This window comes from Arachis hypogaea, chromosome 11 (assembly GCF_003086295.3).
Source record: "Arachis hypogaea cultivar Tifrunner chromosome 11, arahy.Tifrunner.gnm2.J5K5, whole genome shotgun sequence".
NCBI lineage: Eukaryota > Viridiplantae > Streptophyta > Magnoliopsida > Fabales > Fabaceae > Arachis > Arachis hypogaea.
Genome location: NC_092046.1, coordinates 49,700,310 through 49,722,751, shown reverse-complemented (window position 1 = coordinate 49,722,751; position 22,442 = coordinate 49,700,310). Strand labels below are relative to the sequence as shown.

The following is a 22,442-nucleotide window of genomic DNA, read 5'->3' as shown; positions in this document are numbered from 1 at the left end:
AGAATGACACAAAACATAAGAAATTAAGATCAAAAACAAATAATGCATGCAAGAACACTTTGAATGTCAAGATGAACACCAAGAACAGTTTAAAGATCATGATGAACATCAAGAACATATTTTTGAAAATTTTTAAGAAAAGAAAGACATGCAAGACACCAAACTTAGAAATTTTTAATGTTTAGACACTAATAATCCGAAAATGCACATGAAAAACAACAAAAAACACCAAACAAGAAAAATTAAAGATCAAACAAGGAAAATCATCAAGAACAACTTGAAGATCAAAGAAGAACACATGATGAATTTTCGAAAATTCAAGAAAAATTAAAAACATACAATTGACACCAAACTTAAAATTTGACACAAGACTCAAACAAGAAACACAAAATATTTTTTTTGGTTTTTATGATTTTATTAAATTCTTTTTTCGAAAATAAAAATAAAAATAAAAAGCTTAAACATAAAATAAAATTACCTAATCAAAGCAACAAGATGAACCGCCAGTTGTCCAAACTCGAACAATCCCTGGCAACGGCGCCAAAAACTTGGTGCACGAAATTGTGATTCACACTTTTCACAACTCTGCACAACTAACCAGCAAGTGCACTGGGTCGTCCAAATAATACCTTACGTGAGTAAGGGTCGATCCCACGGAGATTGTCGGCTTGAAGCAAGCTATGGTCATCTTGTAAATCTTAGTCAGGTGGATTCAAATGGTTATGAGGTTTTGATAATTAAAAGATAAATAAAACATAAAATAAAATAAAGTTACTTATGTAATTCATTGGTGGGAATTTAAGATAAGCGTTTGGAGATGCTTTGTTGCTTCTGAACTTCTTCTTTCCTGTTGTCTTCTTCCAATCATGCGTGCTCCCTTCCATGGCAAGCTGTATGATCCTCTCGGATGAAAAATACCAGGTACGATCTCTGCACGGCTAATCAACTGTCGGATTTCTCGTCTAGGATGAAAAAACCAGGAATAGCTACCGCACGGCTAATCATCTGTCGGTTCTCACTAGCGTCGGAATAGGATCTCTCTATCCTTTTGCACACTGTCACTGCGCCCAATATTTGCAAGTTTGAAGCTCTTCACAGTCATCCCTTCCCAGATCCTACTCGGAATACCACAGACAAGGTTTAGACTTTTCGGATCTCAGGAATGCTGCCAATGGTTCTAGTCTATACCACGAAGGTCCTGATCTCAGATTCGGATGCTCTGTTGTCAGGAGAGACGATGCGAATCGCGGATCAAAGACCCAAGAGGATATACTCTGGCTGTCGTCCAATGACTACGTTGAACATCATGTAGACTGCTTGTGGTTGTCAGGCACACGCATCTTGGCTAAGCGAGTAACGAAGATAGTGGGTGATTGTCACGGGTCACCCCTTCATTCTGACTTAACTGAATTAAGTACAAGAGTATATCTTGGACAAGAAGTAGGCGTGAATTGAAAGAAAAATAATAGTACTTGCATTAATTCATGAAGAACAGCAGAGCTCCGCACCTTAATCTATGAGGTGTAGAAACCCCACCGTAGAAAATACATAAGAGAAAAAGGTTTAGGCATAGCCGAATGGCCAGCCTCCCAATTGTAACATCCAAGTCTAAACTCTATAAAGTCTCAAAGATGATAAAGTCTATTAATATAATAGTAAAAAGTGCTATTTATACTAAACTAGTTACTAGGGTTTACAGAAAATGAGTAACTAAGTGCAGATAGTGCAGAAATCCACTTCCGGGACCCACTTGGTGTGTGCCTGAGCTGAGCATTGAGCTTTACAAGTGCATAGGCCATTCTTGGAGTAAAATGCCAGCTTGAGTGCCAGTTTGGGCGTTTAACTCCAGTTCTGGTGCCAATTCTTGCATTTTACTCCAGAAAAGAGTCTCTGGTGGGCGTTTGAATGCCAGTTTGGGCCATCAAATCTCAAGAAAAGTATAGATTATTATATATTTCTGGAAAGCCCAAGATGTCTACTTTCCAACGCAATTAAGCGCGTGCCAATTGGGCTTCTGTAGCTCCAGAAAATCCACTTCGAGTGCAGGAGGGTCAGAATCCAACAGCATCTGCAGTCCTTTTTCAACCTCTGAATAAGATTTTTGCTCAGGTCCCTCAATTTCAGCCAGAAAATACCTGAAATTATAGAAAAACACACAATCTCATAGTAAAGTCTAGAAATGTGATTTTTGCATAAAAACTAATAAAAATATAATGAAAAGTAACTAAAACATACTAAAAATTATGTAAAAACAATGCCAAAAAGGATATAAATTATCCGCTCATCAGTGTTCGCGTACGCGAGCTACGCAGAGTAGGTAAAAAGCTGTTAAGTCCATAAATTCAGTTTTCTACACCTAACTTCCGACGTCCATAACTTCCTCTACAAAACTTCAATTCCCACAAAATTTATATTGTTTTAAAGCTTTTGAAATTATCTTTAATTCGAAACAAATTTCATTCAAAACCTAAATCCGAGGCTCAAGTTATGGACCACCGAAGTTGGTTAAAAATCAAGCTTTACCAAAAATCACCAAACCACAAGTTTTCCAAATTCTCAATTCCAAAACCCTTATTTCCTAACTAAAATAGCACCAAACATGTTCAAACCATAGTCATACACCATCCATTCATTTTACAACATACCACATCCTAAACCTCCAATCTAATCAACTTTTACAATCTCAATTCTCACCAATTTCAATATCAAACATAAAAAATCCACATTTCATGTTCATACCATAACTAATCAATCCAACCAACCAATTCAAAACCCATTTACATCAAATTCGACAATTATCATCATTATTCACTAAACATAATAATTCATATATTCATCTTATCCTATGGTCAACTAGCCTAAGTTTTTACGATACATTTTATCTTAACTATGAGAATCCAAAATCATACCTTGGCTGATTTCTCCCTAAGCTCAAAACCACCAAAAATTCAAGATTTAAGACTCTCAATCAACTCCAATTATTCCAGCCACCAAGGGTTTGTTCCAAGAGCTCTAATTCACCGATTCAATCTCCAATCTAACATAAATTCAATTTAATTCATACAATTTACTAAATTAGCACAAGGGTACACAAAATTGGGTAACCCACAAGGGTTTAGAGTCTTTTTTACCTTACCCATTGATGATTAGAGTATAATCCAATAATTATCCAATGTTAGATTGCACTTAAACCACCAAAATCATCAAAATCACTCAAAACTCAAACCAATTTTGTGGAGAAAGGGGACATAGAGAACTGGGCACAAATTACAAAGAGACTTTCACTTTGCTTAGATAGAATTGAAGAGGATTCCGAAACGAATGCGTGGCCACAAATGGCTTGTCAATCAGAGCTCCGGATTAAAAGTTACAAGGATTTGAAATTGAAAGTGGAACATGAGTTAGGGTTCTCTTACTCTTCTCTTTTCTCAACGTGGATTCCCCTTCCAAAAATGAAAACAGAAGTGTTGTGGCTGCAAGGGGGAAGAAAGGGGTTATATGGGTTGGGCCTTGGGCCTAATATGGGTCTGGTTCAACTAGTTTAGCCTGTTAGTCCAATTTTGGGCCAAAACCTTTAAAATTAGTGTCAAAATTCGTATTTTTAATATTTCTACTTTCCTAAATTATAAAATTTAAATTCCTAATTTTTTCAAATAATTATTAATTTATGAGTTAATTATTTATTAATTCCGCAGGTTTTACATAGTGAGTGTGTTGCGTGAGTGAGGCTGAATGGGTACAAAGAGGGGAAAAATTTTTTACAATGTGTTTATTTGGTGTTTTTATATTAGGCAATACTTTTAAAGCGCATCCAATACATAACAAACAGGTTACTCTTTAAAAGCATACTCTTTGATGAGAAAATTGTACTTATAGATATTAAGATAATGTTACGTTTTATAAGTGATCTTTATAATATCTAAGGAGATATTTTTCAAGTGATGCTAGAACTGTGTTTCTTATTCTCTTATAAAATGATAACATGGAGAAAAGTATAGCCTATTTAAAATAGAAAAAATAGGCTACGCTTTTTAAATATAACTTAAAAAAATGTGGCTGAATGAGTGTATATATATATATATATATATATATATATATAAACCCAAAGTAGTTTGAAAACTAATTTAAAAATGATGAGAGACTTTTGCATGAATGATATTATAAAATGTGCACGGTGGTTTCATGAATTGTTCTGAAAGGACTACTGATAACTTTTTTGAGGCAATATTAGTTTGGTCCTCGAATTGAACAAATTAAATTAGCTAGTTGGGTCTCCAAACTTTTAAAATCACAAAATAAATTCTCTCCTTTTAGAATTGTGACTCCCATTAGTCTCTAAACAAACTTATGTCTCCCAACTGTTAGTATAATGTTAATCTAGTCGTAAGTTATGCTATAATACCTAGTTGGTATAAATACATTTTAATTATAATAAATATCGGTAATGTTAGAGAGAAAAAAAATCAAAATTTGTCTTATTTAACATTCATTAATTGTTGTTAGAATTAATAAATGTTAAATATAAAATTCAAAAAAATTAAATTAAATAAATTAATTAAATTAAAATTGCGTTAATGGAAATTAAGACACTTGAAATATGTAAAAATATTAGAATTTATAATTAGAAATTTAACGGTAAAAATTAAATCAAGCATGAAAATATAATTATTTTGAGAAAAAATACTTACCGGTGTTAAAATTATTTGTATCGGCTTAACTCTATCCGATACTGCGAGTCAGGAAAACTAAAACTATGAAAATGTCAAGAAAAAATATTTAGAACATAAACTCGAGCACTTATCTTAAAAGGTTTGGCCCAAGGTTAGGCCAAACGGGCTAAGATTAAGATTGGGCCTCACTTGGGCCTAAAGCCCAAACCCACCCATTAACACCCCTCTCTCAACACTCATTTCAGCCACATTTATCACTTATAAGAGAAAGAGGGGCGAATAGAGGAGAGAAAGGGGAAGAAGAAAACCCTAACCTTCATTATCTTCATTTGGCCATAACTTTTACTCCGGAGTTCCGATTGACGAGCCATTTACGCCCACACGAAACTTATCTTCTCCTCTTCAATTCTATATAATTAATTTAGTGAGTAACTCGAAATCCTAGCTCCAGTTTCTCATTCAATTCTGAATTTATTTTGAGCTTGGGTATTGAAGATTTTTGGTGATTTTGATATTATAGGAGTTCTCTAACTTGTGTTCTTGGTGGTTTTCATCACTAATTTTAGTGGATATAGATAAGAACCCCTTTTTTCTTCTTTGTTCATCACTTTCTATGAGCTTTAGTCTCGATATTATGCTAAATTGTATGATATACTATTAGATTGAGTAATCGAAAGCTTGACTTAGTAGAATTGTGGAATTGAGGCTTGGAAATTTGGAAGAAAAAGATTGGAAGCTTGAAGTTGACGACATTAAAGTATGGGTTTGAGTTTCGGATAAATACCATGTAATGTGGCATGAAATTCTAGGCTAGTGGACCTAGGATTATTGTTTAATTATTGTGGTTGATTGTTTGGTTTAATAAAAATTGTGGTATATTGGATATATGGTTGATCAATAGCATTAATTTATGAGGTGAAGATGTATAAGTATGTATATGCATGATTATGAATGTGATTGATGTGGAAATTAGGTCGGAGGCCGTGATACGGTGAAAACTTTTTTATATGATAAATTGAGGTAAGTGGTATGAATTGATGCATGATATTGAGTATGTATGTTGAAACTTTAATTGAGAATTTAGATATATGAATGTTGAATGTTGTTGAGAAATAGATATAGTCGACATAATGTGTTAAATAAGTTGGAAGTGGGTTGATTTAGGCTTGGAATGGTTGAGGATTGATAAATGAGTATTTGGAATGTGTAGAAATGGATTTGGAATGGTTTAGGATTGAATTGGATTGATAATTTATGAAATTTAGCAATGGTGTGAATTTGATAAAAATAGATTTTTAGCCAATTTTGATCGGCCATAACTTGGTGCTCGGAGTTCGAATGTGAATGAAATTTATCTTAAATTAAAGCTAGTGGGAAGATATGTAAAACCATCTAAGAATGAAGGAAAACAAAATTTTGTAGAGAAAGTTATGAGTGTTTGAAATTGGGTATAAAAATCTGAAATCTGAAAATTTACAGAAAAACCATAAATTCTAGTATGTGTGCGCACGTACATGGTTGTAAGCACGCATAAATCAGAACGGGTGAAGGGATACGTACGCACAACTGGTCATGCATATGCCCAAGCTAGGAAACACTTCTGATTTGTGCATATGCAAAAGTCCTTTTTTCTCACATAATCTTTATTTTTGACTGTTTGGCTTTTTTGGCAAACTTGTAAACTTTCATAACCCCTGTAATGAGTATAGAGATGGTGGATTAGAGGGTAGAAAGCATTGGAAAGGAAATTATTGAGTCAAAATGAGTTGGAAGTTATTGAAGGGATGAGCTTATACGATTGGATGATGGATATGAGTTTGATTGATATGATACCTATCTGGGTAGATGCAAGGGTTGTGGTTCGCTCCACTTGCTCTAGGTTGAGATTGGAACTCCCTGGGTAGAGAAAAGGGTGTGGTTCACTCCACTTGCTCCGGGTTGAATTTGGAACTCCCGAGGTAGATGCAAGGGTTGTGGTTCGCCCCACTTGCTCCGGGTTGAGATTAAAACCACCTGGGTAGATGCAAGGGTTGGGGTTTATCCCACTTGCTCCGGATTGGGATTTGAGACACTTTGTTGATCCTTTGTCGCAAGATGTTGCCGAACACTTAGACCTTCTAGGATGATTTCCCCAAGAGAATTTGATAAATATAAATACCTCTTAGGAATGCGTGCACTGAGGGACTGTCCAGGGTTCACTATCAGTCATGTCGTGTTTTGACTTATAACTGACAGATGAGCTCATTGGTCGTAAGACAGTTATGCATCTTTTGCATTTATGTGTATTGATTGGTGTGCATCTTGTATTTAATTTGTCTTGTTGCTTGAATAATTATATCTCTATGCTATTTGATCTAATTGCTTTATCTGTTCTCTCTATTTGTGGTTCTTTGTATTGCTTTGTATGTATTTGAACAACTGAAAGATCCCTTATGCTGGCGGTGGTGAGGCTGAGAGTTGTTCCTGATGTGGTGATTGGAGGTTTGTAAAAAACTGAAAATAGATAGATAGATTAGAGATCCTTAGACAAGTTACCATTTTCTGATTTAGTGAGAATCCTTGGCTTGGATCAATGAAACTTTGACGATTAAGATTGCTTAAAAAGTTCATATTACTTTATATTGTATCGATTCGACACTTTTATCTTACTGAAAACTCGGTGATTTGAGTTCTTACCCATATATTATTTTTATTTCTTAAATGCAAGTTCCAACGTTTCTCAATGAGTGAGAATTATGGCAAAGAAGACTTTTTGTTTTTGAATTATCAAAGTGTTTTACAACAAGGTAAAATCGGCTATATAGGAGAGGAATGAGATTGATATCTAAATCAGAAGAGAGTTTAATAACTAACTCTTATCAGATTCTGAATTGATAATAAAATCTATTTTACTTTCCTTTCCTTCATTATATAATGAAGATATTCGAACTCCTCCTTTTTTTTATGTCGAAGAAGGATGGAATACAATATATTATATTATCCATCAATCTTGTAATATGGAGTCCGTACATTCAATCCATATATAAGTTGGAAATTAAGTCATATAATGTTACACTAAGAAAAGTAAAAGAATATGAATCTTAGTAATACTTAAAATTAAATGAATAGATAAAATTAGGGGTAAGTACGATTTTGGTCCCTAAAGTATGGGCCAGAATCGAATTCGTCCCTCTTCTTATTTTGCCATTAAAATCGTCCTTAATGTTTTTTTTCGTATTAAAATCGTCCTTTTTATTTTTTTGGACAAAAATGCCCCTCCCCGTCTTCCCTTCCCAGCACCCCTACGTCCCCACCCCCCACCACCACCCCCACCCCCACCCCCACACCCCCACCACCACCCCGCGCCCCCTTTCCCCCCACCACCACCACCACACCGCGTCGTCCTCCCCTTCCCCCCAACTCCACCCCTTCCCCGCCTCCCCTTCCCCCCACCTCCACCCCCACCCCCTCCTCGCCTCCCCTCCCCCTTCCCCTCCCCCTCTTCCCTTCCCCCACTCCCACCCCGCGTCACCCCCCTCCCCTTCTTCCCTTCCCAGCACCCCCACTCCCACCCCGCGTCACCCCCTCCCTGTCTTCCCTTCCCAGCACCCCCACCCCACCCCACGTCACCTCCCTCCCCGCTCTTCCCTTCCCCTCCACCCCCACCACCACCACCACCACAGCAAACAACAAACAGAGATAAATCAACAAATCAAAGATTCAACAAATCAAGAAGCAGAAGACGAAGCAGAAAGAAATCGAAGCAAGAAGCAGAGGCGGCGAGCAGCAGTGGCGAGGCGGCGACCAGCAGCGGAGCGCAAGCGACGACGACGAGGAGGTCACGGCGGCGACCTCCCTGTTCCCCCCTTCTTTCCACCTCCACCCCCCGGTAGCGTGGTGAGGATGATGGCGGCAGCGCGGCGAGGACGCGGTGGTGATGAACGCGCGGCGGCTCCAAGCCCGTGACCCCTCTCAATGGGTCTGACGGCGGCTCCAAACGGTGCGATGGTGGCGGCGACTGAAGCACGAACGGCGGCGACAGGGTCTGACGGCAGCAACGCGAGCAGCAGCGAGCTGCTCCCTCCCCGGCGCCAGCCCCCTCCCCCCTTCCCTCCCCTCCCCTCCCCCCCTTCCCTTCCCCTCCCCTCCCCTCCCCACCCACGCGTTTTCTTCCCCCCTTCCCCAAACACCCGTTTTGTTTTTTTTTTTATTTTATAATTTTTATTATTAAAATAGGAATAGGGGTAGTTTAGGAATAAAACAAAAATTTTTATTAAAAAGGACGATTTTAATACGAAAAAAAACATTAAGGACGATTTTAATGGCAAAATAAGAAGAGGGACGAATTCGATTCTGGCCCCATACTTAAGGGACCAAAATCGTACTTACCCCTGTTATTAAACAAATTATTTTATACTAGTTATAACTAGTAAAATCTAATAATGTTTAACCTAACAAGCAACTAGTAAAATCTCGTGATATACAATGCTATGTGTTTCCCTTAACATTTTAAAATAGAAAAGGTATTAAAAAATTAAGAAGTTCTTATTTATTTGTTTTAATATTGTAGAATTGAATGAGTTCTTATGCTTGTTTTGAAAATACAATAAATATTCTAGCAAAAAAAGTCGTTCATATTTAATATGTCCAATTTTAAAGTACTGACTTATTGTGAATACACAGTTTGAATTGAATCGCTTCAGCAAATTATATAAAGGAACTACTTGGACTCATACAATTAAAGCATGTAATGTAGTGCACAATTCGTATGTAAGTTGTATATAGGTTTGGTAAATTTTTTATTTTTTGAAAATAATTGTAATAATATTATTTTTTGAAAGATACCTATTTAAAATTTACAATCATTATGTTTAGTAAAATCAAACAAAAAAAAATAGTTTTTAATAAGTACAAATAATAATAATTGTATTTAAAAATTAAATTTTAAAATTTAAAAGATTATAATAGATATAATATAAAAATAAATTTAGATTATATTAAATTTGTTAATTTTAATGAGCATAAACGAACTTCAAAAAAAATTTTTTAGATACTTTTATAAATACTTCTAACTTTTAAAAATTACAAGTACAAATATATTATCTTTTTTATTTACGAAACACAAAACGAAGTACTTTTGCTTTTCAAACACTAAACTTTATTAAATGGTAAACATTTTTACTTTTCAAAAATAATTTGTCAAAACTAATTTTTAAAAGATAATTTTTTAAACGTTATAGCATTTATATTTGGTAAATTAAACTAAAAATGACTTCTAATAAACAAAAAAAAAATAATTATATTTGATAAAATAAATTTTAAAATTAAAAAATCATAAATAAACATAAATATAAGAGTAAAGTTAAATATTTATTAACGTATAAAATTATACTAAATATTTTAATTTTAATAACCATAAACCAATTTTTAAAAGCTTTTCCTTAGATAATTTTAAAAGTATTCATAATTTTTAAAACAAAAATATTATTTATACATTAAAATTAACTATTAAAATTAGTTACTAATATATTTATATATAAATATATATGTTATTTAATTTATTGTCAATATGCATTTATATTCTTAATTTTTTGTATATATTTTATATTAGTAATTAATTTTAATAACTAATTTTAATATATACGTTGCATAATTATTTTTAAAAAGATACGAACACAAGCACAAAATTTCTTTATTTATCAAATACGAAACAAAATATTTGTACATATTTTTAAAAAATACAAACACTTTTTCATAAATCTTTACCAAACCAAACTTTAATAGATTCAATAAGAAAAAAAGTCTTTGTTCTAGTGGACGACCTCAGCTTGTATTATTGCACTCAGTTGATGGCACTACCCCAAAAGCAAATTCCGCATATATGTGATTTTTTCTCTCTTATATTTCCATCATTTAAAGATTTTGATCGGATATCAATCCATTGAAGAACAAAATATCATGGGTGGTCAAAATTTCTGGGAGTTTATACAAAATTATATTATTGCACTAATATTCTGAAGTTTTTCTAGCCACCAAACAGTCTCCAATTTAATAAATATTTTTTATTTTCCATTTTATAATATTTTTTACCCATAATAATAATAATAATAATAATAATAATAATAATAATAATAATAATAATAATAAGGGATTGTGTTATACTGCTATCTAATGTGAAAATTCCACTGGCTGGAGAGAGAAAGTTCGAAAATTTTGAATTGTTTAATAATTTTATTATATAAACTTATTTATTTTTTATGTTGGACACCATTAGAAAAGAGAAAAATAAAAAAACTAGAGAGAGAGAGAGACCCACTTTTCATATAGCCATAAGAAAAGGGGAAAATTAATTATTTTAAAAAATATTTGATTTCTTGATCATTTCTATGTATAATTTTCTAAATAAAAAATTATAGATATAGTAATAAAATAATAATATCACATCAACTACATTGATTATTTTACAAACTAGTAAGCATTAATTAATGTGATCCCATCCAACAGCTGACATCAATACAAAAATGCACATGCACATGCAGATGAACGTGATATTTCGAGGCATGCTTATCCTTTAATTTGTAACTTTTGAACAGAAAAGAGGTGTATTGTGCAGACAGATAACTAGACAAAAGCCAAATAATGGTTAGTACTGTTTATCGTCCCTGGCATTTCGTTTTCGTTATTATTATTATTATTATTATTATTATTATTATTATTATTATTATTATTATTATTATTATCATTATTATCATCATCATGGACTGCTAATTTTGATACATTATTCATTTTAATATTGTGATCTTTTCCCTCTAAGAAAATTGGTCTACATATGAGAATTTATCGTTGACATAATAAGCATAAACTAATTTTATGGTAGTGTTTGAATAGCATAGGACGGTAACGGAGACAAATTCAGTAGAACCACACACACACATATAGTGACATATTATTATTATTATTATTATTACGATAATAATATAAATATTATTAAAATTAAAATAATATTTTTTATATTTAATAATATTTTTTATTTTTTAAATTAAGAATTAACTACTAAACTAGTATTTAAAGTTTTTAGTAATGACAAAAAACATGCACTCTTAAATAATTCAAAATGCAAAATAGTCCTAAAAGATTTAAACATTTAAAGGTTAATTAATCACATTTAAAGGTCAAGTCATCTTTTAAGTTAGCTACGTAAATATTTTTTGTTAAAGGAGACGTGATCAATTAATAGTTGAACATTTTTATTAAATTTTTAAATTTTTTGAAGACTATTTTGTCTATTTAGTTATTTAGGGTCGTTTTTGTTAGTGCTAAAGATTTTTAGATATTAATTTGATAGGTAATTCTTTAAATAAAATAGCCTTATTTTAATGTTAGAATCACTTTTAAGACATGGTAGTTACTATAGCCATTATGATATGTCAGTGTTTTTTTTTTTTTAATCATAGTATGGAATAGCATTGTTAGAATCAAATTCACAACCAATTTTATTAGAATATTGGGTCACTAAGGATTTATATATATTGGTTTAATTATTTAGTTACTAATTGAATTGATTGATTAGATTTAATTAAATATTTATATTAGATTAGTATATTAATAGTTGCTACTATGGTAATGATATGTCTATTAACTTATATTTTTTATGAATTAAATGTGCATAATAATAATAATATAAGATTAAATAAAATTGTAAGTATTTTATTTAAGCGGTTTGGGTTTAAATCTCAAATAAATACTTTTATGAATTATATATATATGATTTTAAATAAGATACTTACAGTCTTAATTAACTTTATATTATTATTGTTATACATACACATTTCTTTCATTGAAAATTAGATTAATTAACACATTAGTATATTATTGTCTATTGATATACTAATTTTATATAAAAATTTAATTATAATTGAATCATCAACTGATTCAATCCAACAGTTGAATTAGTAATTTATTGACCTAATATATATTCAGATAAAGTCATTTACCAATTTGAGTTTGATAATAATACTTCTGATAAACAGAACCAAACAGATCACCAATTTACCCATTTTCTGGTTAAATTAGCCGATCCGAACCAGTTGTCATAACCATGTGGGTCGTTGGTGATAGAAAAAAAAATTGTGTTAGTACGTAATATTATGTTATCACTAATGTTTCCACTTTTGGGACGTATAACGAATATAATTGTTTTAACATCAAATCATATTATTTTTATAATGTTTTAGTTTGTTCTAAAATTATTTGACATAATTTTATATAGATAAAAACAAACGACAACATAAAAGTTTAAATGTTTACTAATTGAATTGTTAGATTATAATTTACTAGTATTGATTATTTTAACAAATATTGATGATACAAATTAAACTATTTTCATAGTAGATGATTCTATAATTAAATGGTTGAATAAATAAAAATAAATTCTGATAAAGAGATTTATATAATAAATTATTTGATCCTAAGTCCTTATAATATACGAGCCATTTGAGTAGTGCGCGTACTAGATCATGGATACGCCAAGGAAAGAGTGAGCTGCATTATTCTTCCTTTTTTCTTTTTCTTTTTTTTTTTCTTTTTTTTTTTTTTTTTGGATAGGACATTATTATTATTCTTGACCATGCATGGCACCATTCCTAACCTTTTTCGAGCTTTTTATGGATGAAGAATTTGTCACTCAACGACAAGGTAACCTTAACCATCACAAATAGTGTCCAACGGACGCATGTCTTGTCGCGCACCACAGCTCCAATGCCAACTAGATGACGAGAAATTACTTAATTTTGCTATGTAGGAGTGTTTTTAATATGTATGTTAAGAATATTGAAGATTGTTACTTTAATTTAATTTTAGATTTTTCTAACATGTGATTGAAGGCACATCTTAAGAGTATTATAAAAAAAAAGTTTCATTAAAAATGATTAAAAAATATATTTTTTATATTTATAATGCATTAAATAATTATCAAGGATTGTAGTGTATGAAATGAATTTATTTGAATCTAGAACTTCCAATGTCGTAAAACTTTTTTAAAGAGATAAAACACAAGTCACTGAATTACAAAATTTGTTAAATAATGTAATTCTTTGTGTAAGTTACAGAAACAAGTTGGCATAAACTTATAGTTCAGATGGGAGATATACAATAAAATTATCCAAAAACGAACATAGCTTCGAAAAAATTATATGGACTACTGACAATGAAGCATATCTTTGATTATGTTTAGCAAGGTATGGTACTATTAAGAAATCGAGATGCTAGCGTAATTTGTAATTTCAGAAGCTTTGAACACATGGGATATGCTACTGAGAAGACAAAGTATTCAAATGAGAGATCAAAGGAAGGACGGATGTGTACTATATAGAGAAGGACCTGAAACGATATTATAGGAGTCATGACATGATTAGAATATATATGATACGTTTAGAATGTGTAAAACTCTTCCTCACACTTTCTGTATTTTCTTAATTCTATTAGGCTCAATCTTCCACTTTCAGTTAGTTAGTTAGTTGTTAGAAAGTGCTAGAAGCTTAACAGCTTTATCCAGCTCACTGCTCAGTCTCACCCCTTATAAGTAACCCTCCTCATCACTTGTAATAGCAGATTTGTGATTCAACTCTCAATTCAATCAATGAAACCCCTTTTCTTCTCTGTTTTCTCTGCTCTCTCTCTCTAGCTATCTACTTTTTTTCTGATTCTTCTCCTTCAAGATCATCCTCTGTGATCTGGTACCTTTCATAGTATCAGAGCACATGGTGCCATAGCTTCTGCAAGATCCAAATCACAAGAACAAGAAAATCAGAGCCGCACACCATGGCTCAGGGATTCATCGCAATACCAATCTCAATGAAGTTGGATGAGGACAACTTCTTGAAATGGAAAGACCAAACATTCTCAACAATTGAAGGAAATGATATGCTGAGTCATGTTACAGGAAAAGGAATTCCTCAACAGTATGTTGTTACAGAAGATCAAACGGATGCAGTGTTGAATCCACAGTATCAACAATGAAAAAGACAGGATGTGTTACTCAAATCTTGGCTCTTAGCCTCAATGAACAAGCCATTCACTATACGAATGGTTGGTTGCACCTATACGCATCAGGTGTAGAAAAGATTGGAGGATCACTTTGCCTCTCAAATCAAGGCAAAGGTAATGCAACTGAAGCACAAGCTCAGTACTCTTTAGATTGGAGCATTAGTGACTGAGTATGTACTTTCGATTAAAGGTACAATTGATGCACTTGTCTCTGTTGGAGAGTTTATTAATGAGAGTGATCATGTAAATGCAATCTTGCATGGCCTCACTGAGGAGTATTCCTCCGTATACACCTCTGTATTAGCTAGAGCTCAAAGCATAACAGTGGCTGAGCTAAAAGCATTTTTACTTGCAAATGAGAGCATGCTTTCTAGATTCAGGAAGCCAGAAGCGTTTGTCTAAGCTAACTTTGCTCAATTTGGAAGAGGAAGTTTCAGAGGCAGCTTTAGAGGAAGAAGAGAAAGGACGTTTAGAGGAGGCAGTGGTGCTTTCAATGGAGGAAGGTTTGCTCAAGATCTCTCGATGCAGGAACAACCAAATAGTCGACAGTTTACAGCTGGTAGAGGTTAGTTCAATAGAGGAGGAAGAGTGCGTGCACAAAACAAGAGGCTATATGAATGACAGACCTCAGTGTCAGGTTTGCAACAAACTAGGCCATACAGCAAGGACTTGCTGGTATAGGTACAGTAGTGAAAACAACCAGGCTTACAATAAAGAAGGATACACTAGTAGAGATGGAAACAGTTCTTGCTATAGCAACCAGGTATCTCAGCAGGTTTTTCAGCCTCATGTCAATTTTTGCAATGTTCTAGCAACACCTGCTACAGTTCAGGATCCAAGCTGGTATCCTGATTTAGGGGCTACGCATCATATGACTTACAATGAGCAGAATCTGCTAGAAAAAGAGGAGTATTGTGGCAATGAACAAGTCATCGTTGGTAATGAAACAGGTTTGCATATCTCTTTTGTTGGTAACTTGTGTATTAAATCTGATCTGAGCTCTAGAATACTATACCTCAAGAAATTGTTGTGTGTGCCTGAGATTACAAAGAATTTGTTGAGTGTATATCAGATTTGTTGTGACAACCAAGTCTTCTTTGAATTCTATGATAGTAGGTGCTGCATAAAAACAAAAGACACTCAGGAGACAGTGCTTCAAGGCATTGTTCACCAAGGCCTTTATAGGTTCCCAGCTTTTCAAAGCTTACCAGAAGCTTCCATTGCATCAGTAGGAAATAAGGATAATTTGTTGACTTGGCATGCTAGACTAGGACATCTCAATCATAGTGTTGTGTCAAAAGTACTTAAGACTTGTCAAATTTTTCTTCCTCACTACAAGAAAAACACCCATTCAGGTACATTTGAAAAGTGTAGCCAAAAGTGAAAAAAAATGATACCTTAGGCTACAGCTACGCATTTTGGGCTACGGCTACTACGCTTTTTGGGGTGATTCCTATTCGGCCGTTGCCTATTCTCAAAGGCTACGCTTTTGGCGTTTGAGAATAGAGTGCGCTTTTCAAGTGATGCTGTCCAGGACCAAAGGCTACGCTTTTCAGCTTATATTTTTACCAGAATAGGCTACGCTTTTCAACGCTACTGCATCACCTGTAAAACGTAGCCACATTGTATACCATAGCTACTCTATATAAGTGTAGCCTTAGGTCCCTAATTATTTTTTTTAATTTTCTGTATAACCATAGCTACTCTATATAAGTGTAGCCTTAGGTCCCTCATTATTTTTTTTTATTTTTTTAATTTTCTGTATGTATATAATATTCTAATAATTTTTTATACAACATAATATTTAATAATATTATTACATATATAATTCTATATTTTTAATTAAATGAGTTAAATATTATAAAATAAAATTAAACACATAATTATACTAAATAATTTCTTTAAACAATAAAAATTATCCTTATACAATTCAAAGACATAATCTTAAGAAGCAATTAACAATCAAAATATAACTTAAGATAATTTAAATCACATAAAACTTGTATCACATATCAATTAAAATGCAAAGTTTGCACTCTATATCCGAAAAGAGCTTAACAAACAGAAAATCGTTAATCTTCTAATTTTGGCATAATGACTAAAAAATGTTCTGAAGCACCTTCAGATTCTTCTCAAACACATCTTTTTCATGCTGATCTTCATCACCATCAAGAAAACTCTTGGCCTTAACAATTGTATCAGTGTTCATTCCCTTGTTCATTCCCAGCGGGACTGCTGCAAAAATACTTGCACTTCTAAGAAATTTAAAAATGAATTGAGATAGATATATCAATTTTGCACCAATATCCCAAATGAAATTGACGGACCAAACATGAATCCCATGGCTTAAACTATTTTTGGCGAATCAGAACCCAAAACAGAACCTATAACCCTAAAAATTAGAAACAATACACATTCAGAAGCTAAAACCCCAAAATAAAAACCATAAAATCAGAACCCTAAACCGTAGGAAACATTAAAATAAAACCAAAGTCAATTAATCACAAATTGAATAAAGAACAAAATTAGAATTCAACACTAATAATAACAAGCAGCACTCAAATGCGATTTTGCACGAGAAAGCTTCTAACACAGACAGCACAGCAGAAATTGAACTAGACACAGAAAAACCTAATTAAATATGAAATTATGATATAGAATCCTAATTAAATTTAACCCTAATTGCAGAGTATAGAACAAATTTTTTTCAATTGGCAATTTTACTATGGTGGTACAGGATGATCAGCAGAGCATATAAAAGTGTCGTTAAACATCTCACTTACCTTATCATGTGAAAGATGTTCAAATGAAGGACCAAAATAGCGTTCACAGAGATCTTCCACTACCTACACAGTAAAATGGACTTCAAGTGTCAACTAATTAATCAAAACAGACGTACGTGAAAGAGAATAAAAGAAAGATTATTACTGAGGGCTAAAAACATTATGAAGCAGGCAATGAAATTAAACAGCCTTCCTTGCAGAAATTGGACCTGAGTGGCTAACGTTACACTAGGGGCCTTCTTCAAAAGGAAGATTGAGCCCAGCTGCAACAACTTGAGTTATGTGTTTTGTTCTTGACAATGGGATTAGGAACCCTAATTGCCTAATCACACTTAGCAGAAATTGAAAATCTCAGGAAATCAACTGAAAGTGCAAAATAACATGCAACACCAAAATAAGTCAACAAATGCATGTCGAGAAAGGACACAGGCACACAACAGAGTAGAAATTAGAACTATATAAACTTCTAAATTTACTAGCAAACATGTTGATTAGCAAAATCTCACAACACTAAATACAAGTAGGACTGGCAATTTACTGCACTGAATACAAGTAGCAATATCTCCACCAATGCACATAACACACAATTCAAGAATACATCAAGTTACACAAGTAAATTGAAGCAAAAAGTTTAAAAAATTGAAGACAAATTAATGAATAAAACTTCAAAAACTAGTGCATCAATCAGAAACCTTTTCACCTCCAAATTTTGAGAAATACAGTGCTGCTTACCTCTGGAATGGGTTGTCGGATTACATATTCCACGGCAGCACCAATTAAAATCCTCCAAGTGATCTTGCACTACATATTGAAGACTAATAATAAGAATTGAAAGTATTTCAAAACTCAAATGCCCCTGCACTGTTCTGAATTCCATTAATACAAGTTACATAATAAGAACAGGAACTCTATAGCACAAATTCAATTGTACACAATAGAAGAACAAAAAAGCTTTGCCCTTAGTGCAATAATAAAATTTGAATGATGTGATGGTTGGCAGGCTTAGCTTTGGGATTGCAATGATCTTATTGATAACTGCCACAAGCATGAGTAAGAGGCAGCCTTATAGGATAGGTTGGTTGAATGGTGAATGCTACCTAGTCAAAGGGGGGTGTTTATGCCGGCTCAACCATATTGATCCTAGTAATCGTAGGTTCGGTATTGGTTTGGTTTTGTTAACAATAAAGGCCAATCAAACAGAACAAGATCGCAAAATACATGCACAAACAGGGTGAGGAAGAATTGATCATCCAATTATTATACTTAGAAAGATGTCTTACAAGTTGCTGAGGTAAAAATCCAAGTTCACATTCCAAAGATATGCTTCCAAAGGAATACTAATATTATAATAATAGTTGTTATTCATTAAAAAGGGTTGCCACATTCAATTAAGATGAGTAAACATGCTTGTATAAAAATTTAAGTGCTGCATAAATTTAAGTACAAAAATATTATAATAATAGTTGTTATTATCACAAAAAGGAATTGATTCCCGTAGCCAGTCAGATGCTTAGTCCCCCCAAAGATGCATAAAGTGCTGCAGCTAAATTTAAGTATAAAAATACGCATACAAACACACATGGTATAATAATAGTAACTGAGCATTGTCATATGAATTGCAAGTACCAGGAAAATTTTATCTCTAGTGGCATATCTCCCTGTGTGATCTTTCAGTAGCTTTTCAAGTGCTGAAAATAATGTAAAATATGCAACATTTAATTAAGACAAGAAAAAAAACCACTTAAATGAATAATTGGTTTGGAAGTAACAAACCATAATATATCTTAATGGTATTCAGTGAAGTGTCACCTGTGAAGCCCTTTCTAATGACACTTTGTGCCCAAGGAAGTTTTTCATAAGGGCCAACCTTTTTCTCAATGATGTTATTCTGCAAAAAAATATGTGCAACCTGTGGAGAATGGATAAGATGATTAGAAATCCAAGTAACAAAAAGGACTAGAGCTTAAGATTATGCAGCAGGTGTACCTGAAAATTGAGTGCTCTTTTGGGACTATCATGAGGCAGCAAAGGGTATTGAGGATACTTATCATCCAAATATTGAATACATAGAGAACATGAATAATTGAATATAAATAAGAATATATAAGAGAAACAGGGAAATTAAAATCAAGAGTTGGAGGACCAACCATAATAATGGCTAAGGATTCAGCAAGAACAAAATCGCCATCTACCAGAATGGGAATTAAAGCAAGAGGATTCAACTTGAGGAACTCTGATGGTTGTTTAAACAAGGCAATTTAATAATACATGTAATAGAAATAAATACATAGCATAGGTTTAGAACAAACCGGGGTCAGATTTGGAGGAGGTGGTGATAGCTACGTAGTGGTATTTTAAGCCTAAAAGAATGAGAATTGATTAGGAATGTGAATGTAAATGTAAATGTAGAAGTAGAATTGAATATAAATATCATACCTTTGAGGTTGAGAGCGAATCGAACTCGGAAGGAGCAGGAGCTCATCCAGTGTGAATACAGCTTCAGATTCACAGCTTCACTCTCCTGAATCACCAAACCATATCGTTTTGAATTCAATTTTTATCAAAACAATCAAAATAATCGCAACCTAAGACAACAGAAGAACGGACCTAGGGTTTGTGGTGAACGAACCTAGAAGAATGAGTTCTCCTACGCCGCAATAGTAGCATGCATGTTCATCAATTCATGAGTTCACAGATTATTGTACCAAACCCCCAAATTGAAACCCTAAAATCGGAACCCTAACCTCTCAAATTTCAGAAACCAAATGAAGGTGGATGCATACCTTCTTGACGATGGTGAGTGAATGAAGAGAGTTTTTCAGTTGAGCACAGTGTCTTTCTGATGTGAGAGCACAGCGAAGAGAAGCAACAGTACGGTGAAGATGAGTGACGGCGTGGTGAGTGGTGAAGATGAGTGAGTGCAGAGTCTTCCTGGAGGTGAGTGGTGACGCCGTGAGTGGTGAGTGGTGATGGCGGACCCTTTCTCTAATTTGGGGTTACGAGTGGCGCGAAGAAGAAGGGAAGAGCTAACAAGGGTGAGTGTTACTTTTCATTTGATTTGGCTAAGTGTTTGAATGAATATCATTTGCTGTAAAGTGAAAAAAAATTTACTAAGTGGTAGATATTTCACCTGAGATACATTAGACAATGCTTTTAAAGCGCACCTGAAACTTGATAAATAGGTTACCCTTTAAAAGCGCACTCTTTGGTGTAAAAAGTGAACCCATAGCTCTTAAGATAAGGCAATGCTTTATAAGTGATATTTGTAGTATCTAAGGAGACACTTTTCAAGTGATGCCACAAATGTGTTTCCTATTCTCCTACAAAAAGGAAACATGGAGAAAAGTGTAGCTTATTCTAGGAATAGGCTACGCTTTTTAAATATAGGCTAAAAAAAGTGTGGCTGAATGGGTATTTTTCTTGTAGTGCCTATAACCAAAGTTGATTGTTCAGCCTGCTGTATTAGCAAATCCCATCACTTTACCTTTCTCATTATCACAAACTGTATACAAGCATCCCTTAGAACTTGTACACTCTGATATTTGGGGTCTAACCCCTATTGCCGATAATAGTGGACACTGGTATTTTGTAAATTTCATTGATGCGTTTTCCAAATTTTTATGGCTTTACCTAATTAAGTCTAGAGCTCAATTAAAATAAGTATTTAATCACTTCCAACAAACTGCTGAGTTACAATTAAACACAAAATTGAAGATTTTGCAAAGTGACAATGTTGCTAAGTATGTGAGTTTATCAAAGATGTTGCAGGCCAAAGGAGTTATTTGCAGGTTTTCTTCCCCCCATGTTCATCAGCAGAATGGAGCTGGTGAAAAAAAACATCGTCATGTGGTTGAAATGAGACTTACCTTGCTTGCAGGTGCATCTATGCCTACAAAGTTTTGGGGAGAGGCCTTCACCACTGTTGCAAAGTTGATCAACATGCTGCTGACACTAGTCTTAGATGGTGTGTCCCCTATTGAAAAATTGTTTGGCAAGAAGCCCTCCAATGAACAGCTTCGAGTTTTTGGCTGCCTATGTTTCGCTCATCATAGAGCTTATAATAAGCATAAGTTGGACTTCAGATCTTCTCCCTGCACCTTTATTGGTTATGGAACCTCTCACAATGGTTATAAATATCTCACTCAAGATGGAAGAGTCATTATCACTCCTCATGTTGTGTTCTTTTATCAGTTCCCCTTTCAGCAAGCAATAACTCACAATTTCAGTAACACTGCCTCAGAAAATCAAGCTGCTTCCCCTAATGTCCCAACCATTCCAACCATTCCAAGACTAACCACTTCAAGGCCTGTTCCAAACTCAATTGAAGCTAGGCACAATCACCCCTCCTCAACAAACAAGTTTCAGGACTCTAGTTTCAAGTCAGCAGCCCTCTGCTAGTTATACCTGCTCTCAAGTCAGTTCCTCAGGCTTGTTGCAGCAGCCAACAGACATCCCTTCTACTAGATCTCCAACCAAGTCTCAAATGCCAACAGCAGCCTCATCTAGTCTAACTTCAATTCCTATTAATGATATTAAAATTGTGTTACCAATTTCTGAGGATCCAGAGCCTGTTTATCCAACTGCAGCAGTGAACTCTCACCCAATGATCACCAGGAGTAAAGCTGGCATAGTCAAGCCAAAGGTCTTCCTTGCAAGTGTTAAGGCAAAAATAGTAACACAAGCCCTCAAGTCTCCAGAATGGAAGGCAGCTATAGATGTAGAAGATGCTTCCTTGGTCAAGAATAGAACAAGGGAATTAATGAGTCTTCCACTAAATAGAGAAGCAATTGGCAGCAGGTGGGTATTTAGACTAAAGTACAATGCAGTTGGAACTTTGCAAAAGTATAAAGCTAGGTTAGTTGTTCAAGGGTAAGCTTAAAAGCCTAGTTCTGATTTTACAGAAACTTATAGTCCGGTGGTGAAACCTGTTTCTATCAGACTCATACTATCTATTGCTGTATCCAAG

The 22,442-nt window shown here is 33.8% G+C and overlaps 1 protein-coding gene across 1 annotated transcript; it reads right to left on the bottom strand.

Annotated features, from left to right (window-relative positions):
- Nucleotides 1-16,791: 16,791 nt before the first annotated feature.
- On the bottom strand, nt 16,792-21,075 carry LOC140176113 (uncharacterized). Its single transcript, XM_072205990.1, has 12 exons — nt 20,961-21,075; nt 20,260-20,315; nt 19,913-19,997; nt 19,786-19,836; nt 19,624-19,709; nt 19,463-19,534; nt 19,286-19,385; nt 18,953-19,164; nt 18,209-18,277; nt 17,477-17,539; nt 17,066-17,085; nt 16,792-16,948 (listed from the first exon to the last, which is right to left on the bottom strand). The coding sequence occupies exons 1-12, from the start codon at nt 21,073-21,075 to the stop codon at nt 16,792-16,794; spliced, it is 1,086 nt and encodes a 361-aa protein (XP_072062091.1).
- Between the last annotated feature and the right edge of the window lie 1,367 nt (nt 21,076-22,442).